The sequence below is a fragment of the Hypanus sabinus genome, chromosome 12, assembly GCF_030144855.1.
Source record: "Hypanus sabinus isolate sHypSab1 chromosome 12, sHypSab1.hap1, whole genome shotgun sequence".
Classification (NCBI taxonomy): Eukaryota; Metazoa; Chordata; class Chondrichthyes; order Myliobatiformes; family Dasyatidae; genus Hypanus; species Hypanus sabinus.
Window position 1 is genome coordinate 50,103,598 of NC_082717.1, and position 22,556 is coordinate 50,126,153.

Here is a 22,556-nt window from a genome sequence, read left to right on the forward strand (position 1 = left end):
CCAAAGTCTCTCCCTTTGGATGCCATCAAAAGCTCTTCCATGAAATTCACATACAGTGGTCTCTGCCGCTCTGTGCACTGTTCTCTGATGTTACATAGCATGAAGATATAGTCAACACAGTTTCTGAAGCCAGCTTGCTCTTTCCTCAAGCACACATCGACAGCTTCGGTAATCCGTTGGACATTTACTTTGGCAAGAATTTTGCTAGGCACTGAGAAAAGTGTGAGGCCATGCCAGTGGTTGCAATCAGTTTTTAACCTGTATCATACATGCATGCTGCTATTTGTGAATTTATTTATGATAACCTAACTTTGTGTGTAATGTGTGTGAGTTATATATACTGTTTTGTGCTCCTTGGTTCGGAGGAACATTGTTTAATTTGGCAATATACGTGTATGATTGAATGACAATAAACTGAACTTGAACATGAACTTAAGGTGATTATGCAGGTGATGTTGAAATCGCAGTGAATGGAATTTAATTTACTAGATGAATGAAAAATCTAATTGGCTAATGAAATTATTTGATGCAGGGAATGTATCTTATTCTTGTTGAAACACAGACTCTACATAGAGCTAAATACTCTATCAATTGGTTTGTTTATACATTGCAAATCCTTCTAATCATCACAAAACTGATGTATGGAGCCACTAGAAGTACTACAAAGCAGGAATTCCTGGGAAAATACTCTAATGACCTTCCCTATCCACAATATTCCTTTCTGCTGATTCCATCATTGGAAAGATCCTTTTCATTTCTCATCATTCACTTGCTCACTGGTGTCCATTTGTGGTCTGTCAACATCTTCTAGCTTCTTGAAATGTGGGGAACTATTTTTATAGTGGGGGTACTCCTTGTCCAAGTATCACTGGATGGCATTTTATCAACAGCAAGCTCAGTTTAAGGTAGGCCAAGTCCATCTGTCATAAACACACACAATAAAAACTAAAAGGTAAAATCATGTCAACAAAAAGCTAGCAAGTGAGAAAAAAAATGTGTTCACATGCAGAAAAGTAGATCAAATTACATTTTCAAGGAGTAGATTAACTGATCAATTTTCCAGCCAGTACTGTAATAACAATTGAATTTACTGCGTATGAAACTGATCTGTATGATTGGTTGTTCAAACAGTGGAACAGAGAAATTCAGATATGTCACATAAATCAATCTCAATCTTTTGATTTGCTTTCCCTGGTATTTATCATCTTGCTCACATTAAAATAACTGCAAAGCCACAAAGGAAAGTGTTCAATTGCAAAAGGTAACTTGTTGCAGCCTGAAAGCCTCATTGCTCCACTTCACTATTAATAAACTCTGATATGGAGAGAAAATGAGTTATGAATATATAAAACCACAACAACTTCTTCAATTGTTTAAACAGAGTCAAACATGCCACTAAAGTGGCTCACTCTCTGGATTAGTTCCTGGGTGGCGCTGGCAATATTCTAGAGAATGAGATGGCAACTTAAAACAATAGCTTTAATCGAATAAACTCTACTCAGTCTTCCAGTGGGTACTGGTACCAATTATAGTCGACATTTCAATGACAAACTCTGTCATCTTCATCTACTTCATGATGGCGGAGTTGATCTTCCAAATACTGGTCATAATCAAAACTTCTACCCAGCTAGAAGCCCGAGAAGAGTTTATTCATCACATCCACTAGGAAAGCATAAAATCCTTTTGCAATGGCTTTGGTATTCCCCACATTTGCTCATTCTCTAAATTTAAGATAAACTCCAAAGAATGCAATAGAAAATATTCAATCTCTTTTTACATATCTTGAGAAAACTCTACCTTGGGAATGAATAAGCACTGTAAATGGGTTGGATATAAATATTAATAATCTGCATTGCATTGTGAATAGTCTGGCCACAGCATTAAATGATAGTTTTGATGAAATTCAAAAACCTATTTGAGTTCTCTCAGGGTTAAATACTTTATTCAGTGGCAGAAAGCCAATGTTATTTCAAATAATATGTATCTTCACATTGTAGCCTCTTTACAAAGCTCCATGTAATGATTTTAATTAATTCCATTAAAGAAAGAAAGCCTACAATTTAATTAGACATAAAACATGTCAATCAATTTAATTTTAAAAAATTAAAGGGAATATTGCCACTTTGTTGGGTGCAATCAACCAAAGTAAATGTCTCAAGGAAATCAAAACTCTGCTGTTTTCTCTTGTAAATCTTTTCCTGTATTGTACTTACAATTGTTCATTCTACACAGCCTGTACTTGGAACAGCTTTTTACAGATTTGCCCTTGAATTTCTGACCTTTGGATCCAAAGAGTTTTGCCAAGTTTCATTGTGTATCTCACAAGTGCTTTGTGAAGTCAAACTGCAATATTGTTGTTGCACTTTGACCTCACAGAATGAGAGTGAGCTGTACTCGCCTTACAAAATAATTCTTTCGGCAGGATATTGTATTTGTGGTGCAGCTGTGCTGCCTTTGTGATGGAAAAATATTGCACAGCTTCATTTTGAATGAAGCTGAAGGGCAATACAAGGTCTAGGATATTATCCTTGCCTTTAGTGTTCGTTCATGTTAACTTGAATTATCAAGTCAGACATTGTCTAATCACTAAAACAGAAATTTTAGAGAAATAGAGAAGTAATATTTCTACTGGAAATAATTAGAAGAGATGCCACAATTGCAGATCTATCAATATCTGAAGAGAAATCTCATGTAATAATTCAAATCTCAAAAAGACTTCAACCTTGAACGCTCGTTTTTTTTTCTACCAGGATGCAGAATTTTCTAACCCTATTTTCCCATAAAAAACAAATTCAAACTCATCTGAGCATATAAATAAGACATTACATGGGAAGCATTTGCACTTAGAGCATGCAAATTTGCTCTGAGATAATGGAGGACCAGTGTGATTTTCCCTCTTCATTTGGATGAAGTAATAAGTGTTCAGCAATATATCATTCCAGGGGACAGAAATATCAAATCTTTTGGTATTGAACCACATATAGGCCTTCAGGCAAGAGGTGGATGAACCTTACTGCAGGATTTAGTGAGAAATCACTTCATTTTCATACAAGCTAAAATATAGAGGTAACTTTATGAGACAAATGCACTCTAGAGATTCTGGAGCAAACAGAATATGTGGTACACAACAATGAAAGGTTGCCCTTCATCTCCCTTTCAGTAGGTTGAGAGGTGTGAAAGATGGTGAATTATAGGAATGGATCATTGACTGCTGTTAGTCAAGAACAAATGCTTTGCTTCAAGGACAAGTTAAATATCACTAAAATAGAAAATGAAGATTATGTAAAGAATGCGGAACGGAAAATAATTGCATGCTGCCTGGCTTGCTGAGTTCCTCTAGTATTTTGTGTGTATTGCTTAAGATTTACAGCATCTGCAGAATCTCTTTGCTTGTAAGTGATTACATGAGCTGACTTTACACTGGATTTGCATGACAGTGGTTTATGTTGGTTACATAGTTGGCTGTCCAGAGTAAGCGGGGGAACTGACATAGTTATATATTTTAATATGTACAAAAGGAATAAAGACACTGAAAATACTGAGTAAATCATACAGTATCTATACAAAGTGAATTCGATTTAATGTTACAAGTCATCGCAATTTTCTTTCGAACATTATGAAAAAATGTTATTGATCCAAATTGGTAACACTTTGCAAATGTTGTCTGACCTTTCAGTATTTTCTGTTTTTAACTGCATTCTTCTATCATTCACAATATTTTGCATTTCCCTTATTTATTTTGGGTTGAGTTAAATATGTTTACTTCAGGATGAACTACTGAAAAGAAATGCCTAACTTAAAATGAATTTAATATGAGCTATAACAAATTAAAACAAATTTAAAGAAAGCTAAAACATCTTGTTCAGTGCTATAAATCTGCCAAATGATTTTTTCTGAAATTATGTTACAGAGTACTTTGAAGGTAGTTTGAAGGTTTACTTCAAACCATTGAATATGAAAATTTTAAAAAAGGTACATGAATATTTAAAAAATGACTCCATTGTTTCTTTGAAAGTAGTTATGAAAGTTAGTATTGAAATGTTGTCTGGTTTAGAATTGTAATGCAGAGAAAAAATCTTATTAACATTGCAGAATTCTGGCCATAATGTTTCCTTTGAAAATCATGCACTACCCATGAAAGCAAAACCATTTCTAGGAGACAAGAGAGGTACTGTAGATGAGGGGCTCAGTAGGTCAGGCAGTATGTATGGATGAGAATAAACTGTCGACATTTCAGGCTAAGACCCTTCATCATTTCGTGAAGTGTATTTTACTAGCTTTCCTTGAATGTATTTGATCACATATATGTAATATGCTTCTTTTCTTATGTTATAAGGTAAAAACCTTAGATAATCTGTCATCTCTAATGGGCACAGAATATTATTTGCATGTCAAAATCTGACTACTGATTCAGGGACTTTTTGAGCTCTGAAACATCCTGAGGGGGGGGGGGGGGGGGCAAAGTTACTTACCACTGACCTGTGGGAATCTCGGCCTTGCGACCAGTCAACATGGAAAAGGAACATTAAGTAGGCACCAAATTATTTTTGGGAGCATATGAAAGCCTAGTAAAAAACTGTGAAATGAGTGTACTGTCTCCCAAGCTCCACAATCAGTCAGATTTTATTCCACTCTCCCACAGTGGCCTCATCATTCACTTGAAACCTACAGATATGGAGTAGGAGCAAGCCATCTGACTTATCAGAAAACTATTCCATCATGGTAGGTTGTGGAACTGTTCGTTCTTCATATTAATTTTTGTGGTGTGTGTACATCACTGGCAAGGTCAGCATTTATTGATCATGTTCACTTTGTCTTTATTCACAGTCTGTGCATGTATACTTTCCAACAGAATTGTGATTAAGAGCAGAGCTGATAATTTCTAGTTCAGCAATGCTGTTCAAAGGATGATCAGCCAGCCCTATGCACAGAACCTAGTGACAACAATTCTTTACTATCTTGGGCATTGTCTTTACTTTTTCATTAAGAGGAGGTCGGAATTTTTCCTTTTATTACTTCTGTGTTTGCATTTACTGCTCCGGTAATGATATGTTAATAGTTCACTCATTTAGAGTAGTTAGTAATTTAGTGCATGTGCACAAAACAAATGCCATAAGCATTTTTTGCACTCCTGTTTCACTGGAAAAATCTGCACTGCTGATTTTTATAATATTTATCAAATATCTATGTTAAGTCCAAAACATGTAAATAGTTGTCATATATACTTAATAGATGCTAAAGAGTGTTTTATTTTCCTAATTGCTTGTCAAAATAGATATCCAGCCATACAATTTTATGAGTTAATTTTACTACAAATGGCTGGTAAGGTATGAATAATCAGAGGCATCACTCCGGCCTTAAATGTGGAATTGCCTTTCATTTTTTGCCTATGATATCTCCACTTTAAATACACGGAAAACCACTCTCTGAATACTAACAGGTTCTGTAGTTATTTTGTAGTAGTTCTTGAAATGGAGCCTTTGCGTTTAATTAATTAACCCAGAAGTGAAAAACAAATCTAACACATTGCTTAGAAATGATGCATGTAGAAAATTTGAATTCACAATTATTTTCACATTCACGTCTTCCCATGTTTCTGGAAGTTGGAAAGCTTTACTTCTATATTACCAGTTAGAGACTGTAAGATAAGCAGAGTCATTTATTTGAAGTATTTACACACTGTATGTAAGATTGGTAATGAATATTTCAGTCACTAAACCCAAGTACATAATCCATTATGACCCCATGTGAAAGTTAAGGCTGCTGAGGCAATAACTGAGCTTGCCTGAATGTTTGAAAGTCTCAACCAAGAAGCTGCTATAATTGCAGTTACATGTCATTTTATGATGCAGTATCATTCTGCTTTGCATCGAAATCCCTGTGGATTTTTTGAATACCTCAAGCAGCTGGTAAAATGAGATCCGATGAAAAACATCATCTTTGCTGCAAATGGGTCTGGGAAAATTGCAAGGTCTAACAATCTTCCCTACTGTCACCTGGTTTGCACTAGAACAGCAATAGGGACAATTGTTTAGCTTTTGTTCTCAAATTACTTTGAAATATCTAAAAAATGATCAATCAAAGAATAATCAGTTTGTTTGCAGTGTTTACCATTAGATATGAAATTCATCACACTGAAAATTTCACAGTTATGTTCACTAAGCAATGCTTTCACAAAGAAAGCAATGGTTATTAATAACTTGGTCTTCTACCATTGAGTTACTCTCAAGGGTAATACATAATGTAGAATGAGCATTCTGCTGTAAATGCATTTGGATTTTTCCTTTTGCATTGCACTATTAATGCAATAATTTTAGTAAGTCTTACCTAACATCAAAATAATTTAAGAATGTTTAATTTAGTTTGTTTCAGAATGTAACTATAGAACTCAGCGTTGTTCCATTTCTTATATTTCTAGTGCAGGTACTTTATAAAATCGCGAGAATGCTTTTCTCTCTGTTGAAAAAAACAACAGTAATGACTGCCAATGTCCAAAGACACTGGTACTAACTTCCCTTGCATTATCCATCTCTGCCGCTCTCTCATATTTCCTGCTGCTGTAAAGATCACCTCCAGTCCTGTAGTGATCAGCAGGTTTGACTTTTCCATTAATATCTAGGGCAGCTTCCCACCCTACACTGTCCACCAACTTAACCTTTCCCATAACCTAAAGCACCAGATCCCACTTACGTGCCATCCCTATGTTTCCTGCTCCATATTGCTCCCAAATGAAGGAAACTGTTATTATGAAAGAATCATAATTGACTCTTTAATTCACCCCACTGCTTATTCTTGTTCTGCAAAGACTTGGCATTCAGAGTGAAAAGGAGCTTTTATTCTTAAGCAGAGGTTAGGTAAAGGGACCAAGAAAGAGAGAAGAGATATCTTAATGAAACGGTACGGAGTTTTTGGAATTCCTTCCTCAGGAGCGCCATAGGCGATTACTTCAGATAGATTTTAGATTTAGGATTACTTAGAGATATGGAGAGTGTAGGAAAGAGACACAGATATGATTTTACCCATGATCTTAATGCATCACTTACTAGGTAGGAAGGGTGAAATACCCTAATTCTGTTTCTCATTCTTATGAAATTTTGGCATTCTGTACTCTATCAGCTCACCATAGACTCTTTGTATTCGGCTGCAGAAGCCTGTGATCTGGTAAATCTTCTGTACCCATCCTTTTAAGCTATTGTTTTAACACCATCATTTGTATTGCTGAGCTCCTAAATGATTTGTCATAATATCCTCTCACCTAGCACAAAGTCAGTCTTTCACTGACTACACTCCTCTGGCATGTTGTGAGATAGTTTCCCATTTTAAAAGCTTTATGTTCAGCGGGGGACTTCATTGCCAGTGTAATGTGCAAACATCAGTATGGTTTCACTTTGTATTTCTAAAATGGGTCATTTAAACTTACCAAGATAGCAATATAGAAATTAGGAGCAGGGGCAGTCCACTCAGCTCGTCAGGCCAACTCTACCATTCAATAATATACTGGCTGGTCTAACTGTAATCACACATAACCCAATAGTCTTTCACATCTTTGTTTATCAATAATCTATCTACCTTTGCCTTAAAAACATTCAAAGTCTCTGCTTATACCATGCCTTAAGGAAAAGGTACAAGTCACTTCATCTCTGTTTTAAATTAATAACTCTTTATATATTCTTTTTAAAAAATCTCTATTCCAGACTCCCTCACAATGGGAACCATCTTTCCATATCCAAGTTATCAAGGCCTTTCTTTATTTCAGTTAAATCCCCCTCTCTCTCGTATACTCCTGCAGATACAAACTTCCCTTGCCCTGCCTTTCTCATAATACCAATGCCAGGTGTTACTATATTAAACCTTTGCTGAACTGTTTCCAATATTGTACACATTATTCCAGATATAATTGAAGTATAACTTCCCTTCATTTGTAGTCCATTGCTCTTATAATAAACAATACAGTTCTAAGTTTTCCTAATTTACTTAGTGTACCTGCACTTCTTCCAAACCCTTCACTAAGACACCCAGGTCCCACTGCAGCATAAAGCTCAGCCATCTCTCATCATTTAATTAATATACTTATTTTCTATTTTTATTGCTAGTTGATAATTTCACATCCTCATGCACTATACAACATTTGCCAAATATTTCCCCACTTACTGCCTTGAGTCCTTTCATCCAAGTCATTAATATAAATCATGTAAAGCTGAGGTACCAACATCATTCCCCGTGGCACATTACTCATTAAAACTTTCCAACCAGATAAGAGATCTATTTATACCTATTGTTTGCCTCTTGCTTGCCAACCAATCTTCTGTAAATGCCAATATGTTGCGTCTAACTCTAGGAGCTTTTATATTTTGCAATATCATTATCACATGCTTTCAAGGAAGCTAAGAATAGTACATCCATTAGTTTTTTTTTTGTTAATTCACAGCATGGTTACTTTTTCAAAATAACCCAATAAGTCCTTTTGCATTCGTCTGCAATTTACTTCTACAAGAATGAGGCATTGCACTTGGAAAGTCAAATGCAAGAGGAAAGTATACAATAAATGGCAAGACCTTCGGCAACATTGATGTACCTAGGGATCTTTATGTGCAAGTACATTGTTCTCTGAAAGTGGTAAGAAAAATAGTCAAATAGATGCAAGATATGCTTGCCTTTTAGGTGTAGAAGATGAGTATAAAATTAGAGAAGTCTTGTTGCAGCTGGATAAAGCTTGCCACATTTGGAGAGTTGAAGTTTTAAGTTGCATTACAAGAAACATATGGAGGCTTTGGTAGAGTTAAAAGAGATTCACTAGGATGTTGCCTTAATTAGAGAGTATTAACTATAAAGAGAGGATGTACAAACTTGCACTGTCAGCCTTTATACCGGGATGGAAGTATCAAATACCAGAGGGCAGAGCTTAGAAAACTTCAGAGATATGCGAGGCAGGTGTTTTTACACCTAGGTACCTGCAAGGCACTGCCAGGGGAATACAATAGCAACATTTAAGAGCTACTTAAACAACAGTGTATAGACAATGTGCAAAGAGGTGGGATTAATTTAATTTAGTGTCATGGTCAGGATAGCTATCATGGGCAGAAGGGCCTATTTCACAAGCAGCACAATTATCATCACATGCTGTTCAGTGCATCACACTCCCAACACTCATCAATCAGCCTCCTTCAAGAGCTCCACTTGCCATATACACCATTACTGAAATACACAGGTAACTCTGCAATTAGCTTCACCTGTGGTTTTCAAGGCTTGCACACGATGTAAGCAATTAAACTACATCAACCATATTGCTCAAATGCATCGTGTGATGCTCACCAATAAATTTTGCTCTTCTTTTGTGACAGGGCACATAATCACTTCCATAATAGTTAGTACTTAATGTTCCTTATCGCCTGATCTGACTTAACCAATCTCCATAGAGTTGTTTTATCATCCAGCTCATTCCTTGCCCAGTTCTATTTTGGAAAAGCCAAACTGCTCTGCTACTTCCCCAGTCCTGAGGAAGAGTGACTGAACTAAAACATTAACTGACTTCTGTTTCTTTCAATAGCTTTTGCTCGACTAGCTAAGTACACCCAGCATTTTCTGCAGTTTTGTTTTTGATTCCAGCATCTGCAGTTTTCTTTCTTTTCTGCACTACATAATCTTGCTTTACAAGCAAGAAAGAACTGTTTGAGTGGCTGAATCCTTTTGGCCTTGTTCAATAATTGCAGATCACCTAAACTATGAAGGAAGAAAGCAATTTACTGATTGATAAATATCAGAAGAGAATTGCATAAAGTAGAAATCGAGTTCACAACAGATGGGTCCAAAGGGCTAATAAGCAGGTGGTTCAGCTCAGTCTTGGCAACTCTTTCTGCTTCTTGATGATTTTCTTCAGCTGGTCAAGTTGTCAAAGCATGGCTCACATGAATCCACCTCAGGAAAATGTTTTCTTTTCCTTCCTGATAATACTCAGTGTTACTTTTTTTTTTATGAGTGGTCTTCCCAGCTCTGACATTGAAGGAAGAAGAGGAGAAAAAGAAAGCAGTATGAAGTGGACTCACCTGTGCCCTGGCTAAATACCAACCTTGCATATTAGCCATCTTATTCCATCTGTTACGGGTCACATGCATTCTGGTATTGACAGCAGCTGTCATACAAACCAATAAACATCTATTCCTTAACCCTTAGAGTAATCTCAGTTCTTCAAAGGTAATGTAGTACAAGAAGAAAAACGAAAGCTCCCGAACTAAGCTGAACCACTTATTAGCCTAGAAAGAGCAGAGTAAGCAAGAACCAGTGGTGAAAACAGAGATCATTAATGAAAAATTAAGCAAGGAATTAGAGGAATTCTCAGAAGAAGGACAGTTGCAGGAAGTCCCTCTGAAAACAGACAATGCTCAGATGGAGTTCCATCTGCCAAAAGCCGCATTTCCTGGTGGCCAACAATTTAATTCCTTTCCCCATTCTCTTTTAGACATGCCAGTCCATGACCTCCTGTTTTCCCATGATGAGGCCATGCTCAGGGTGGAGAAGCAAAAGTTCATATTCGGTCTAGGCAGCCTCCAGTCTTATGTCATGAACATCAATTTCTCCTATCAGTGATTATTTTCCATCCCCCTTCTCTTTTTCTTCTCCTCAAGTCTGCCTATTGCCACCCCTGCAGCCCCTCTTTCTAACCTTCCTCCCATGGTTCACTCTCCTCTCCTATCAGATTAATTCTTCTTCCACTGTCATCTCTCAGCTTCTCACTTCATCCTGCCTCCCCCACACATTCACCTTTCCCCTCACCTGGTTTCTCGTATCACCTGCAAGCTTGTACTCCATCCCCTCTCCCCAACTTCTTATTCTGGCTTCTTCCCCTTTCTTTTCCAGTTCTGCTGAAGAGTCTCAGCCTGAAAAATCTTCTCCATAGACGCTGTCTGACCTGCTGTGTTCCTCCAGCACTTTGTGTATGTTGATGAAGGTGGTAAAAAGTTACCCACAATCTTAATAAGTGACAGATCAGCCTCTACATGTAAATTGCAACTCAGACTCCTAGTTCTTAAGTCACTAAAAACATAAGCTCAATCTATTTGCTTCTTTTTGACAGGAATTTAACAGAGAAACCATTTGTTTTCTTTTTCTTGTAAAGTTATGTGAAAACTGAAACATGCTACAAGTATCTCCAGCTCTAATGCTGTAGGTTGCAATACAACAGCAATCTTTAATGCCAATAGCATTGTGTTCTTTCTTTTGCTGTTATATTGCAGTTTGGGTGCAGCTGTGACAGATTTCAGTTTAGCCACTCTCACTTACTTGGGTACGTTTCCCCTGATTTGCATGCCACAATCATGCTGAATGGTTGAGGAATTCTATCAACCCAGCCACTGCCCAAGAGTGCTGAAGTTAAGATAATATTTCTTCACCTCTCCTGTTAAGCCTTTGTGATCTTAAAGAACTTATTGAAATCCAGTGGACAATTAACAATTATAGGATTTTAAAAACTTTTAACATAAATCCATCATGAGCAAACTTTAATCTCAGTACAGAAATTATATTGAGCCATGTGATATTATGAACAGCATATATTGAACTTCGAAGGTCCAATATAGCAGTACAGCAGGACTGGTATCAAACCAACACTGCACAGTAATCACTGTCAGAATCTGCCCACTCTGCATACATGCAATACTTCTTAGCTGTCTAAGTATCCTTAATGGAACCAAACTGCACCACAAATGAAAGCTGGAAAAACAATTTTTTCTCAAGCACATTGACTTTAAATTACAAAATGAACTGCCCAGCCTGCACCCTTTTAAATATGTATAACCACAGTAAAAGCTGTTGCCTTGGCAACCATAAAGCACATTAGAAAGAATTACTACAAAACATGAATTCCCAGAGCAACAAAAAAAAACCATCCTGCAGTAATTTCAGAATCCTTAAATATCACTCTGGATTAAGTCTGAAATCTGCTCAGGAAATCCAATTAAGCTGCTTTCATTCACAGTTTATGTGAAATCCATAAAATAAAAAGAACTGCTATCCATTTAAAATGGTTTTAACTACAAAAATAATGTCACTTTATAGTCACACAAATATATTTCTGGATCACATTGTTTTCAATTAATATTCTTGTCTTAAAGATACTTAAATAACTATTTGTATTTTACATTTGGATACCAGGACAGGGTCTGCTTCCTGTTGCTCCTCATCAGAAAGAACTTGTAGACAAATAAACTAGCTTATCACATGACTTTCAACTATATTAAGTTGTCACACATGATAAAACAGTCGGATGCTAATATTTGCATTATTAGTCCACCAAGACGTCACACTGCAGCAGATATTCAACACACCACAGCGATTAGAGTTTAAATGTCTGCATAAATACTACTTTTCATGCATTTAGTCTAATTCGAATAAAGCCATAAAAGATTCACAGTTAACTTAAAAGCTCCTGGTAATGAAAGGTTATCATCATTCTCGTAAACATCTTTATTTCACATGCATAGTTCTAATGACAAAAAGATACATGCACCATAAACCATTTACAACCGTACAATAACACTGATAATTGAAAGATGAGCTTTCATGTGTTAAAAATACTCCTTCAAGCAACTCTGCACAGACATACAGCTTGCAAGCTGTTACTCTCCTTCAGCGAGAAGATTTTCCCTTCTGTCATTTATTGGTGGGCTGAGGATGCTGTCCACACACAACCAAACATCACCAAATTAAGAGGATTAAGAAATATGCAATGGCACTAGGTGGGTTAATGCAAGCTGCAAGCTTCTCATGCATGTGAACAGCACCTCGCCGACAACCAAAAAAATGACTTTGTCTGAAATTTTGACACTCAGTCCCTTAATACCACTCAAGGTGTTGGCAGTGTATCCGTAATCAGAACATGGTTGCCACTGTCTAAAAGATAAATGCAGGTCAGATTCACTTCCATGCGTAACCTTTAGACAAACATGCCATGTTAATCTCTGCAGTGCTCAAATGTGCAACTGAATACCGTGCAGGTTGCAGTGGCAAGGCTGTGATGGAAAGAACTACCTGAAAGGTTTCACAATGCCATTTCATTTCCATGCTGCTCTGTCCTGTCTGGCTACCAAGTGACCGCTGCGTGCATGAGGCTTTCTTTAATTCTTAATGGAAATCCTTGAAAATTTAGTCCATCCTCTGAAATCAATACTTCTGACAGGAGAGCTCCCTGACTCAGTGGGAGATCAAAATGATAAATTGCCTCTGCATCAGGCTGGCCTATCAGTGCCCTGCACACAGATGGGTGAGGGAAGACACAAAGCAGCTTCATCAGTCACGTGCCATCCAATGACCAATGTTTGTCAGAGGCTGCTGCAGGGATTGCAGTAGTGTGTTCTGCAGATAAAATATATTGTACATCACCGTCAACTGATCCTCTGTCAAAAGATTCCTTGGCATAAGATTCTGAATTCTGAACTTAAAACTCAGTAAGGGAAAATCTCATGCTCAGAAAACAAGAATTTACTCCAGTGAACTTGCGGTGCAAAAAAATCCCATTAACAAGTGAGTACAATTAAAATAAATACAGACCAATAAGGCATAAGCTTTCCTTAAAACTTCTCAATTGTTGTAATTAGAAAACCTCATGCAAAAACGCTCAAATAGATTGGAAAAAATATTTTAAAATGTAACTTTCGTGACATTTCGAGAAAAAATGTAGATTACATTGAATTGTTCATCTTTCCAAGTCAGATTCATATTACAAATGAGGATTTTGGTAAAATTTTATTTTCACTTTATTGCTTTTTCATTTCTCCCCTTCCTCGCTGTTCTACATTCCTCCGTAGTTGTCAACATTTTTAATCACTATCTTTTGACACAAGCTACACCGTTCAGTAACAGTAGTCATTAGGATGTGTGCATCATACAAAAACTTAACACTCTTGTTTTCTTTCATCATAGGCTGTGATTCAATGCACATTAACCAAATGTTCAGAATGTCAGAATAAAATATTATTATCTATGGATGTTCTCGACTTGGTATTGGTAAATCACTTTGCGTTGCTTTAAAAGGTGGCAGTATCCTCTACTACTGGAATAAAACATAAACTGCAGTTATTAACGGGTGAAATTTATGTTAGATAAACCCAGATGGACCCAGATAGATTATGCAGGTTTTTTTGTTCATTAGCACAGCACTATAAAAATTTGAGGTAAAATGTTTACAAAGTGTTAAAATAGTCTTTCTATCTTTCCATAGTGATAAAAGAAATCAGAAAAAAGTAAATGATCAATATCAGAATTACTGTGCTACACTGGAAACATTTTGAAGACAGACATATTCAAAACAAAAGCAAACTTTTTTAAACTTTGATTTATGTTTTGATTTTCTGTCACATGCAACCAATTAGTGAAATAAAATGAAGGACTGCCAAAAAATACATTTTACATAGTAAAGCAAAGAGGTTTTCCATTGAAAACTTACTAAAAAGTGAAATGGAGGCTGATTTTATACTTGAGTGGCATAGATCAAGGAATATAATCAGATAATGGTTATAGATAATGGATCTCTAAAAGACAAAAACAATATTGTGCATTTTTATAAAAATGCAATATTGAACATTTTAATTTATTTAGTGATATAACGTGCTGTGCCATTGAAAGATATACCCTATAATAATAATGATACCAAATCCAATGACAAAAATCATTCCATTATGAGCAACAACCAATGCTACTTGATTTTGAAACAAGTGTATCATAGATAAAGGAAATCAAACCACGATGAGACCTACAAGGGATTGAACGATGCCACATTCACGTTTAACCATCCTGAACAGCTGGAACAATGTTCTCAAATGCTTGTTAACTGAACCATGGTTGTCCAGTGGCCCCTAGAAGTTACATATACAGAGGCAAGATTCAATACCAAATCTGACATTGCATTTGGATTGGACTGATCAGTTATATTTAAGGCCACGATCAATAATCACAGGAGTAAGAGACTATGAGGAAAGTGGACATAGTCCAAGATAGTAGAACTTTCCCAAATGGCAGAGTGGACTCAAAAGCCTATATTGCCTAATCCTGATTCTATTTCCTGTGTCTTTAACCTCTTATTTTACAGTGGCCAACAGGACTTACAACTTGTTGATATGCCACATGGCCAGCTAAAAGCTTGATTCCTATGCAGAATACAGCGGATTACAGTTAATTGGGACAACTTGTTTGGGACAACTCTTAAAGAACAAAAACTAATGGAGAAAACTGCCAGGATTCTTATCATTTACTTGGGACACTATTGCCCCTTAATTGAACAGGAGACTTGCCCAACAGGTTGTAACTAGCAAATCACACAAAATGCTGGAGAAGCTCAGCAGGTCAGGCAACATCTATGGAAATAAACAAACAGTTGTCATTTCAGGATGAAACTCTTCTTCAGGACTGGAAAGGAAGGTGGAAGATGCCAGATCAGAAAGGTGAGGGGACGAGAAGGAGTACTAGCTACAAGTTGATAGGTGAGGCCATATGGGTGGGAAAGATAAAGGACTAGAGAAGAAGGAATCTAATAGGAGAAGAGTGTGGACCATGGGAGAAAGGAAGAAGGTGAAGTATCAGCAGGAAGTGATAGGCAGTTGACGAGAAGAGTCAAGAGGCCAGAGTGGGAATCGGATTACTTGGAAATCGGATTCATACTTAAGTATAGATCGTTGGAAGAATGAAATTTTTAGCTGCATTCCACTTGAAAAAATTACATAATTTAAGAGATAAATATGAAATATTTCTGAAAATTTGGCGCCCTTATTTACAAAAAATAGGATTAAATATATAGGTACTCTGAAGATAAAATTATTGGTTATCTGGGGAAAGAAATAAATATACATATTAAAGCTATTATGAACTCTGTGGTGCATGTGGGGATCTTCCGATATCCAGGCATTATTTCCTTCTTTCTTTTTTCTTTTTTTCTTTCTTTTTTCTTCTCTTTTTTTTCTATAGGGATATGTTAGGGGGGAGTGGTTAAGGGGAGGGGGGAAGGGTTGATATTTTTTTCTTTCTGTAACCTATTTGAAAATTCAATAAAAAAGAGGCCAGAGTGGGGAATAGAAGAAGAAGGAAGTGGGAGGAAAATATTACTGGAAGAAGAAATTGATATCCATGTCACGCGGAAGGAGGCTACCTAGACAGAATATGAAGTGTTGCTCTTCCACCCTTTGAGTGGCTTTTTCACGGCAAAAGAGGAAGCCATGGACAAACATTTAGGGAAGGAATACGGGATAGAAATTAAAATGGTTGACCACCAGGAAATTCTGCTTATGGCGACTGGAACGGAGGTGCTTGACAAAATGATCCCCCTATTTATTTCAGGACTCTCCAATGTAGAGGAGGCCATATCAGGAGCACTGAATACAACAGATGACCCCAACATATTTGCATACTTGCCTCACCTGGAAGGACTGTTTGGAGCCGTGAATGGAGATAAGGGAGGAGTTGAGTGGGCAGGTGTTGCATTTCTGTTGCTTGCAGGGATAGGTGCCAAGAGGGAGATCAAGTCGTTTATTGTCATTTATTTCTGTACCTGTATATCACAATGCTTCTCCGGACCCAGGGTATAAAGCATAGTAGTACACATAATACAAATAGAACACACAATCATTTAGGAAAGTGAGAGTTAAATCTACAAATTAATTATGCATAGATAAACAAAGCAAAGTGCATAAATTATGGGATTAGTAGGAAGGGAAAAAATTGACAAGGAAATCACAGGGAGAGATCGCTACAGAAAGCGGAGAGTGTTGGGGGGGGGGTGTAATGACGTGTTTGGTGGTAGAATCCCACTGAAGGTGGTGTACGTTGTGGAGAACAATGTGTTGGATGAGGAGGCTAGTTGGTAGTTTCTAGCTAGCATCAACTGCACACACTTGTCTAGCCATTAGATGCTAGGCCATGCTTAGAGAAAACAGTTTTTAAACATCTTCAGCTGTGTGTGTTTTGTGTTCAAAAGGAAGTGACTTTTGTCACAGATAGTTGGTGAGAAATAAGCAGTAAGTTAATTTTGAACTGTTTTGCTCACTGCAGTTTCAAGCATTCAGACTTGGAGATGTCAGAAATAGCTGGGACTGAAAACAAAATTATGTCACTACTTCCATAACTTGGGAACTACGAAGAACTTGAAGGTCTCAACAATCATCTTGAAGGTTACAATGAAAGTGAAGATTTGGAGGATGCAATCATTGAAAGCAATGTATCAATACAGTCCATATCTGCACCAGGTGTCTGCACTGATTTTGCTCATTGCATACACTGGATGAATTCCTCTGTTGATAAATATTAAGTACTAATTCACTGTTTTATAGTGCTGTAATATTTAAGAATAGTGTTCTAATTTGTTCTGTATTTCACTTAAGTACATAGTTTGTTATTCTGTTTGGATTTTTATACCAAACTGAAACTTCACCTAATTGAGGCAGTCGCTTAATTGGGCCAAAATGTACTGTTCCCGATGGGTCCCAATTAACTGGAATCCACTGTATTTACATATTAAATAAATACTTCAAAACTTCACCCGTTTAATCGCCATCATACAACTAGTTGTGCCTATCAATGAAAATGGAGCTTGAATGTGCTGCATGTCATTTTTATTTTTGGAACATTAGGCATATGTGAAAATTTCTGCTAAAAGCTTGAATAAAAACATAGCCTTAATTACAACAGTGAGTTGCATCTACCACATGTGCATCAGTAAACAGTCATGTGGCATTATTCCCATTTTTAAATTTAGCTATTTCTCTTTACCTTTTCTTTTCAGTTGTTTTCCTCTAATAGCTTTTCCTCTTTTCTCCTAAATTCCTTCTTTGTTTTTTCTCTTGCCTGAATGTTGTTACAAATTCATTTTTACAAGGACTTATTGCCTCTTTGTGGCTTGGGTTAATGCAACTACCAAATCAGTATTATGCTTCATGCAGCATTTGGCTTTGCTAGACTTGACATGAAATTATGTGATGCTGATACTTGATACCTGAAATGGAAAGGTGTTCAATTTCTGTGTTGAATTTATTGACCTTGCTTTGTCTATAAGATGCCGATTAAGCTCCTTATTTTGTTACATTCCTAACATAGTACAACCACTATTTTTCATCTCTGGGAAGGTTGCAGTGTAATACAAGTCAAATGAGTTCAAGGATCCTCACAAATTATATAAAGGACTCCAAGACAAATTTTTGCATCACAGATTCATCACATGAATTCTCATATTTCAATAAAGGATAATTATTCTTTTATCCGACCAGCTGGATCAATTGGTTAAGTAAACAGTTTTTTAGGTCAGATAACTAACCATTTGAAAAATGAATTTAACTTACATCTCATTACATTGAAAATAGACTTCCAATGACTTAAGATCCCTAAGTTAGTTTATAATTCTAATAAAACACTTAAATATTAGCAAAGCTTGGACTGAATACCACTAACGTGAGGTGGATCAACATTAAAATGTGTTATTCTGTGGCACTCAGTTTTACCATCCTGCACCAGAATTTTAAACATACTTGAAAATAGAAATAGATTACATAATGATGCAAATTCAGCCATTTCTCAACAGCAGTTTTAAAAACCTTTATAAATTATTGATCAACTGAGGTATAGTATGAATTATTTAATGAGCAAACATTTTTTCAAAAAAAAAACATGAAAAGCCTTAGATAACAGTCTATAGTCCAAATTGTGGAGCTCAAGTCTATACTTTTGCATCTAGTTTTTTAAAACCCATTTCACAGTACAAAGCAGATTACAAAGTACTAATGTTGACTGCGTACAATTAACTATATATGTTCCCTGAAAAGACCTAGTTGTAAATTTTAATTTTCTAACACTGCAAACCCCCAAACCCCCATCGGGACTGTAGAAGTCTACAGAGATTGCCACTGGACATCAGCTAGAAACAACAAATAAGTGATTGCTAAGAGAATGGATTTGTTATCAGCTGCATGGAGAAATGATGTCCCTCAAGGATGGTGCAAAGTGCCACCTTACTTTTGTTCCTTTTGTTTATTTATTGCATCATTTTTGTGAAGGAGCACAGATGTCTCTGGTACAACTGATCTTGACATGAAATAGCATCAGCATCATCTGAATGCAATGCTGTTTCACTTTCTCCTCCTCCTTTCGCAGACCACAATGAAATAAAAGAAATGCCGCACAAGTGGGGAAACAAAATAACACCTACATAATTGGCTTCTATATATTGTTATTGTGATACCAGGTAGAAGTCAATGCATTGTTAACAATCTAACTCACTTAAAGTTTGATCACTGGAGTATTTTTATGGCAATTAAGAATATTATCAAGAAATAAAAATCAAATTTAAAACTTCCAATATTAAACATTATATTGTAACATCAGCTTATAACATTAAACTTCTAGCCTACAGATTTAGTTTTCTTTTCATACTGCTCTTCCAGCACACATGATGCATTGAAAATAAGTGACTAAGAGCAACTGAATTTGAAGATACGGTGGAAGCTAAACAGATTCCTTCGCCCACTTCAGACGACCTGTCTATCATGTGCTTCAGTCGAGCTGGTTTGTAAAAATATGTTCCCATTTCCAGGCAACATCAACCTAGGCATGAACAAGGGCAAAAGAACTGCTTGTTATTATCATGCCCAATGCGTATTTTTCAGTATATTGTTTCCACCTGATTGAAAGTATTCAGGTCTTCCATGGGAAATTACAAAAATACAGCAAGTCCAAACTAAATTGCAATCGCCTTATTTACATTACTTTAGTATAAAAAATAATTAGTATTTGGATAATCTTCACATGGTGCTATTAGCATGCACAGAAATCCCACATAAATGGAGTGTTGGGGATGTGAGCCGCTTTCTAAAATCCAGCTATTTACCAGAACAGTGTGTGAATCGCCACATTTTAGGCAATATTTAGTCTATTGCATTACCACTGCTGATAAAGATTTAACATAATTTCATCTATTTCATTTCAGTATCCTATTCAACAATAGACAGAAAAAACCTCAGGGACATTGCAAGCTCTATTTACCCTTTTATACAATAAACTGTAGCATTTGCATTGAGGTGAAATGAGCTTTAATAACATAGAAATCATTGATGAACGACATCCAATCTAATGCTTACCCAACATGTGCAAGAAGCAATTATCCCAGGTTTATCAAAAGAATTCAATAAAAGAGTTCTCAGATTTAAAATCGAAAAATATAATCCAGAATAAATTGACAGTTTTATAAAAGAGTTATACTCTCCCCACTTATATGTAGGAATATTTATCTACCTATACATCAAAGGGCCTAACTGCAGATTTTTAACCAACATCAATAATGCACTGGACTCAACCAAGTGTGAACCCTGTCAGCGTTACCTGATGTCCTGAATGGCTGACCTTGTTAAAGTGGCAGACCTGGAGCCAAGCAGCAAGTCTTATCTGATACAGGAATTTTCCATGACTTACTCATATCACCTGAGGGGCCAAAATAAACCCCACCCAAATAACTCACTTAAGACACATTCAGCAAACAGAAAAAGACATGCCTTAAGCTTTCCTGCTTGAAAAGCTGACAAGATTTTAAAATGCTTCTGAAGATCCCGCCATTCAGAAATATTTCAAAGCATTAAAACTAAAAGGAACTAAAAAGACAATGAACAACTATAAAGAATCACCTAAAACACTTAACTAGTTAAAGAGATTTTTTTAAATCATTCTTATGTGCAGTAATACCAATGAATGAGCAGGTAGATCGTGTGACAGGTTTTCACTGATATATGTAGTTTGCATATCTCCTAATAAAATATAACATCTAGAGAAAAATGCTCAAAATTAAGATAATTGAAAACAATATTAATTATTTTATTTAAATATTTTAATAGAAAGTAAGTGACTTCATGTTTATGTGTAAAAGCATAAGTTACAGAGATGTAAGTGGAAGAATAGAATTTATCAGACAGAGAGCCAGCAAAGACCTGATGAGCCAAAAACAAGTCACATGAAAATAATTCCAATTCTATAAGGAATAGCCGACACGAAATGTTACTTTTGCAGCCATGAATCGATTCATTCACTCATTATGTTCAGTATATCATAATGGAAAGCAAGTATTTCAGAAGTTAATGGAAACAAGACTAATAAAAAATAATTATTTGGAACCACAAGTCTATTCTCCTTTCATAGACATGTTGGAAAATTCTTTACCCTCTAAAATTTCTATAAATTCCTCTGAGAAAAAAGTTGTTGTTGTTGCCAATTCAAGGACAATTTACAAGCAATTAACAGCTTTACTATACAAGCACTGAGAGTAAGAGCAGTAAGTATATTCATCAATATCTTTCCTTCCATCACAAGGTCAAAAGTAGAATGTTTGCTGATGACAGCAAATACTCAATTTCGTTTGCAACCCCTCAGCAAGTGAAGCAGTGCAACAATCTTTAGGCATAACTTGATACATAACATTTACCAAGCATGCCAGAAAGGTGCCAGGCAACAACCGTCAACAAAAAGAGGGCATCCAGCCATCTACCACTGACATGATGAACATAGTATGTGGGACTGAACAGCAAAACAAGAGGTTCCTTGGCCCATGATACCTGAGCCAACCATGACAAAAATTTAAACAACACATCTGCCTAAACATAGTCTTTTTCCTGCATTTACTACTTGTTTATGTTTCCGTCTAAATGTCCCTTAAGTGTTGCTATTGTGCCTGCTTCCACCACTTACCTTGGCAACCGTTTCCAGGCATCTACCATTTTCTTGTAAATCTTCTTTAAACTTTATTCATTTTACCTTAAAGCAATCCCCTCTAGCATCTGACATTTTCATCTGAGGAAAATATAATTTGATTAGCTACCCTGCCTATGCCTCTCAAAATTTTATGTGTTTCAGTCAGTTTGCTCCTCATTCAACAATGCTCCACAGAAAACAATTCAAGATGGTTCAATCTCTCCATATAGCTAATACACTCTAATCCAGGCAACGTCCCAGTGATCTCTTTTGAACCTTCTCCAAATCCTCTACATCCTCTCTGGAATGAGACCATCTGAAGTACACAGAGTATACCAAACGTGGCCTCACTTAAGTTTCATACATGATTTCGGCTTTTATACTCAATGCAACATAAATAAAATCTTGGAGAAACTCTGCAAATCAGACAAGATATACGGAGGGGATTAAGTATTCAATGTTTTGGGCTGAGATGTTTCATCAGGACCGGAAAGAGAATGAGAAGAAGCCAGAATAAGAAGGTGGGGAGAGGGGAATGATTACAAACCAGCAGGTGGTAGGTGAAAGCGGAGGTGGAGGGGTAGGGAATGGTGATGGCATGATAGATGAAAGAGGTAAAAAGGGTGAAGAGAGAAGAGTGGACAAAAGGAAGGAGGGGCACCAGAAAGAGGTGATGGGCAGGTGAGAAGAGAAGGGGTAAGATGGGAGCCAGAAGGGGAATGAGAAAAGAGAGAAGGGGCCGGGGTAGAAATTACAGTAAGTTAGAGAATTCAAAGTTCATGTCATCAAGCTTTTAGATCCATCCTGGTGGAATATGAGGTATTGCTCTACCAACCTGAGGGTAGTCTCATCAT

At 36.5% G+C, this 22,556-nt stretch overlaps 1 protein-coding gene across 12 annotated transcripts in view; it reads right to left on the reverse strand.

The window, feature by feature from the left end:
- nrxn1a (neurexin 1a) overlaps positions 1–22,556 on the reverse strand; it is a 1,527,797-nt gene that overhangs the window by 30,226 nt on the left and 1,475,015 nt on the right. The window contains exon 22 of one of the 12 annotated variants that reach the window (XM_059985914.1): positions 15,278–15,295. The exons of the other annotated variants lie outside the window; for them this stretch is intronic. Within the exon in view, the coding sequence (XP_059841897.1) occupies positions 15,278–15,295 (18 nt within the window). The remainder of the gene's footprint in view (positions 1–15,277; positions 15,296–22,556) is intronic. 12 annotated transcript variants of the gene reach the window in all.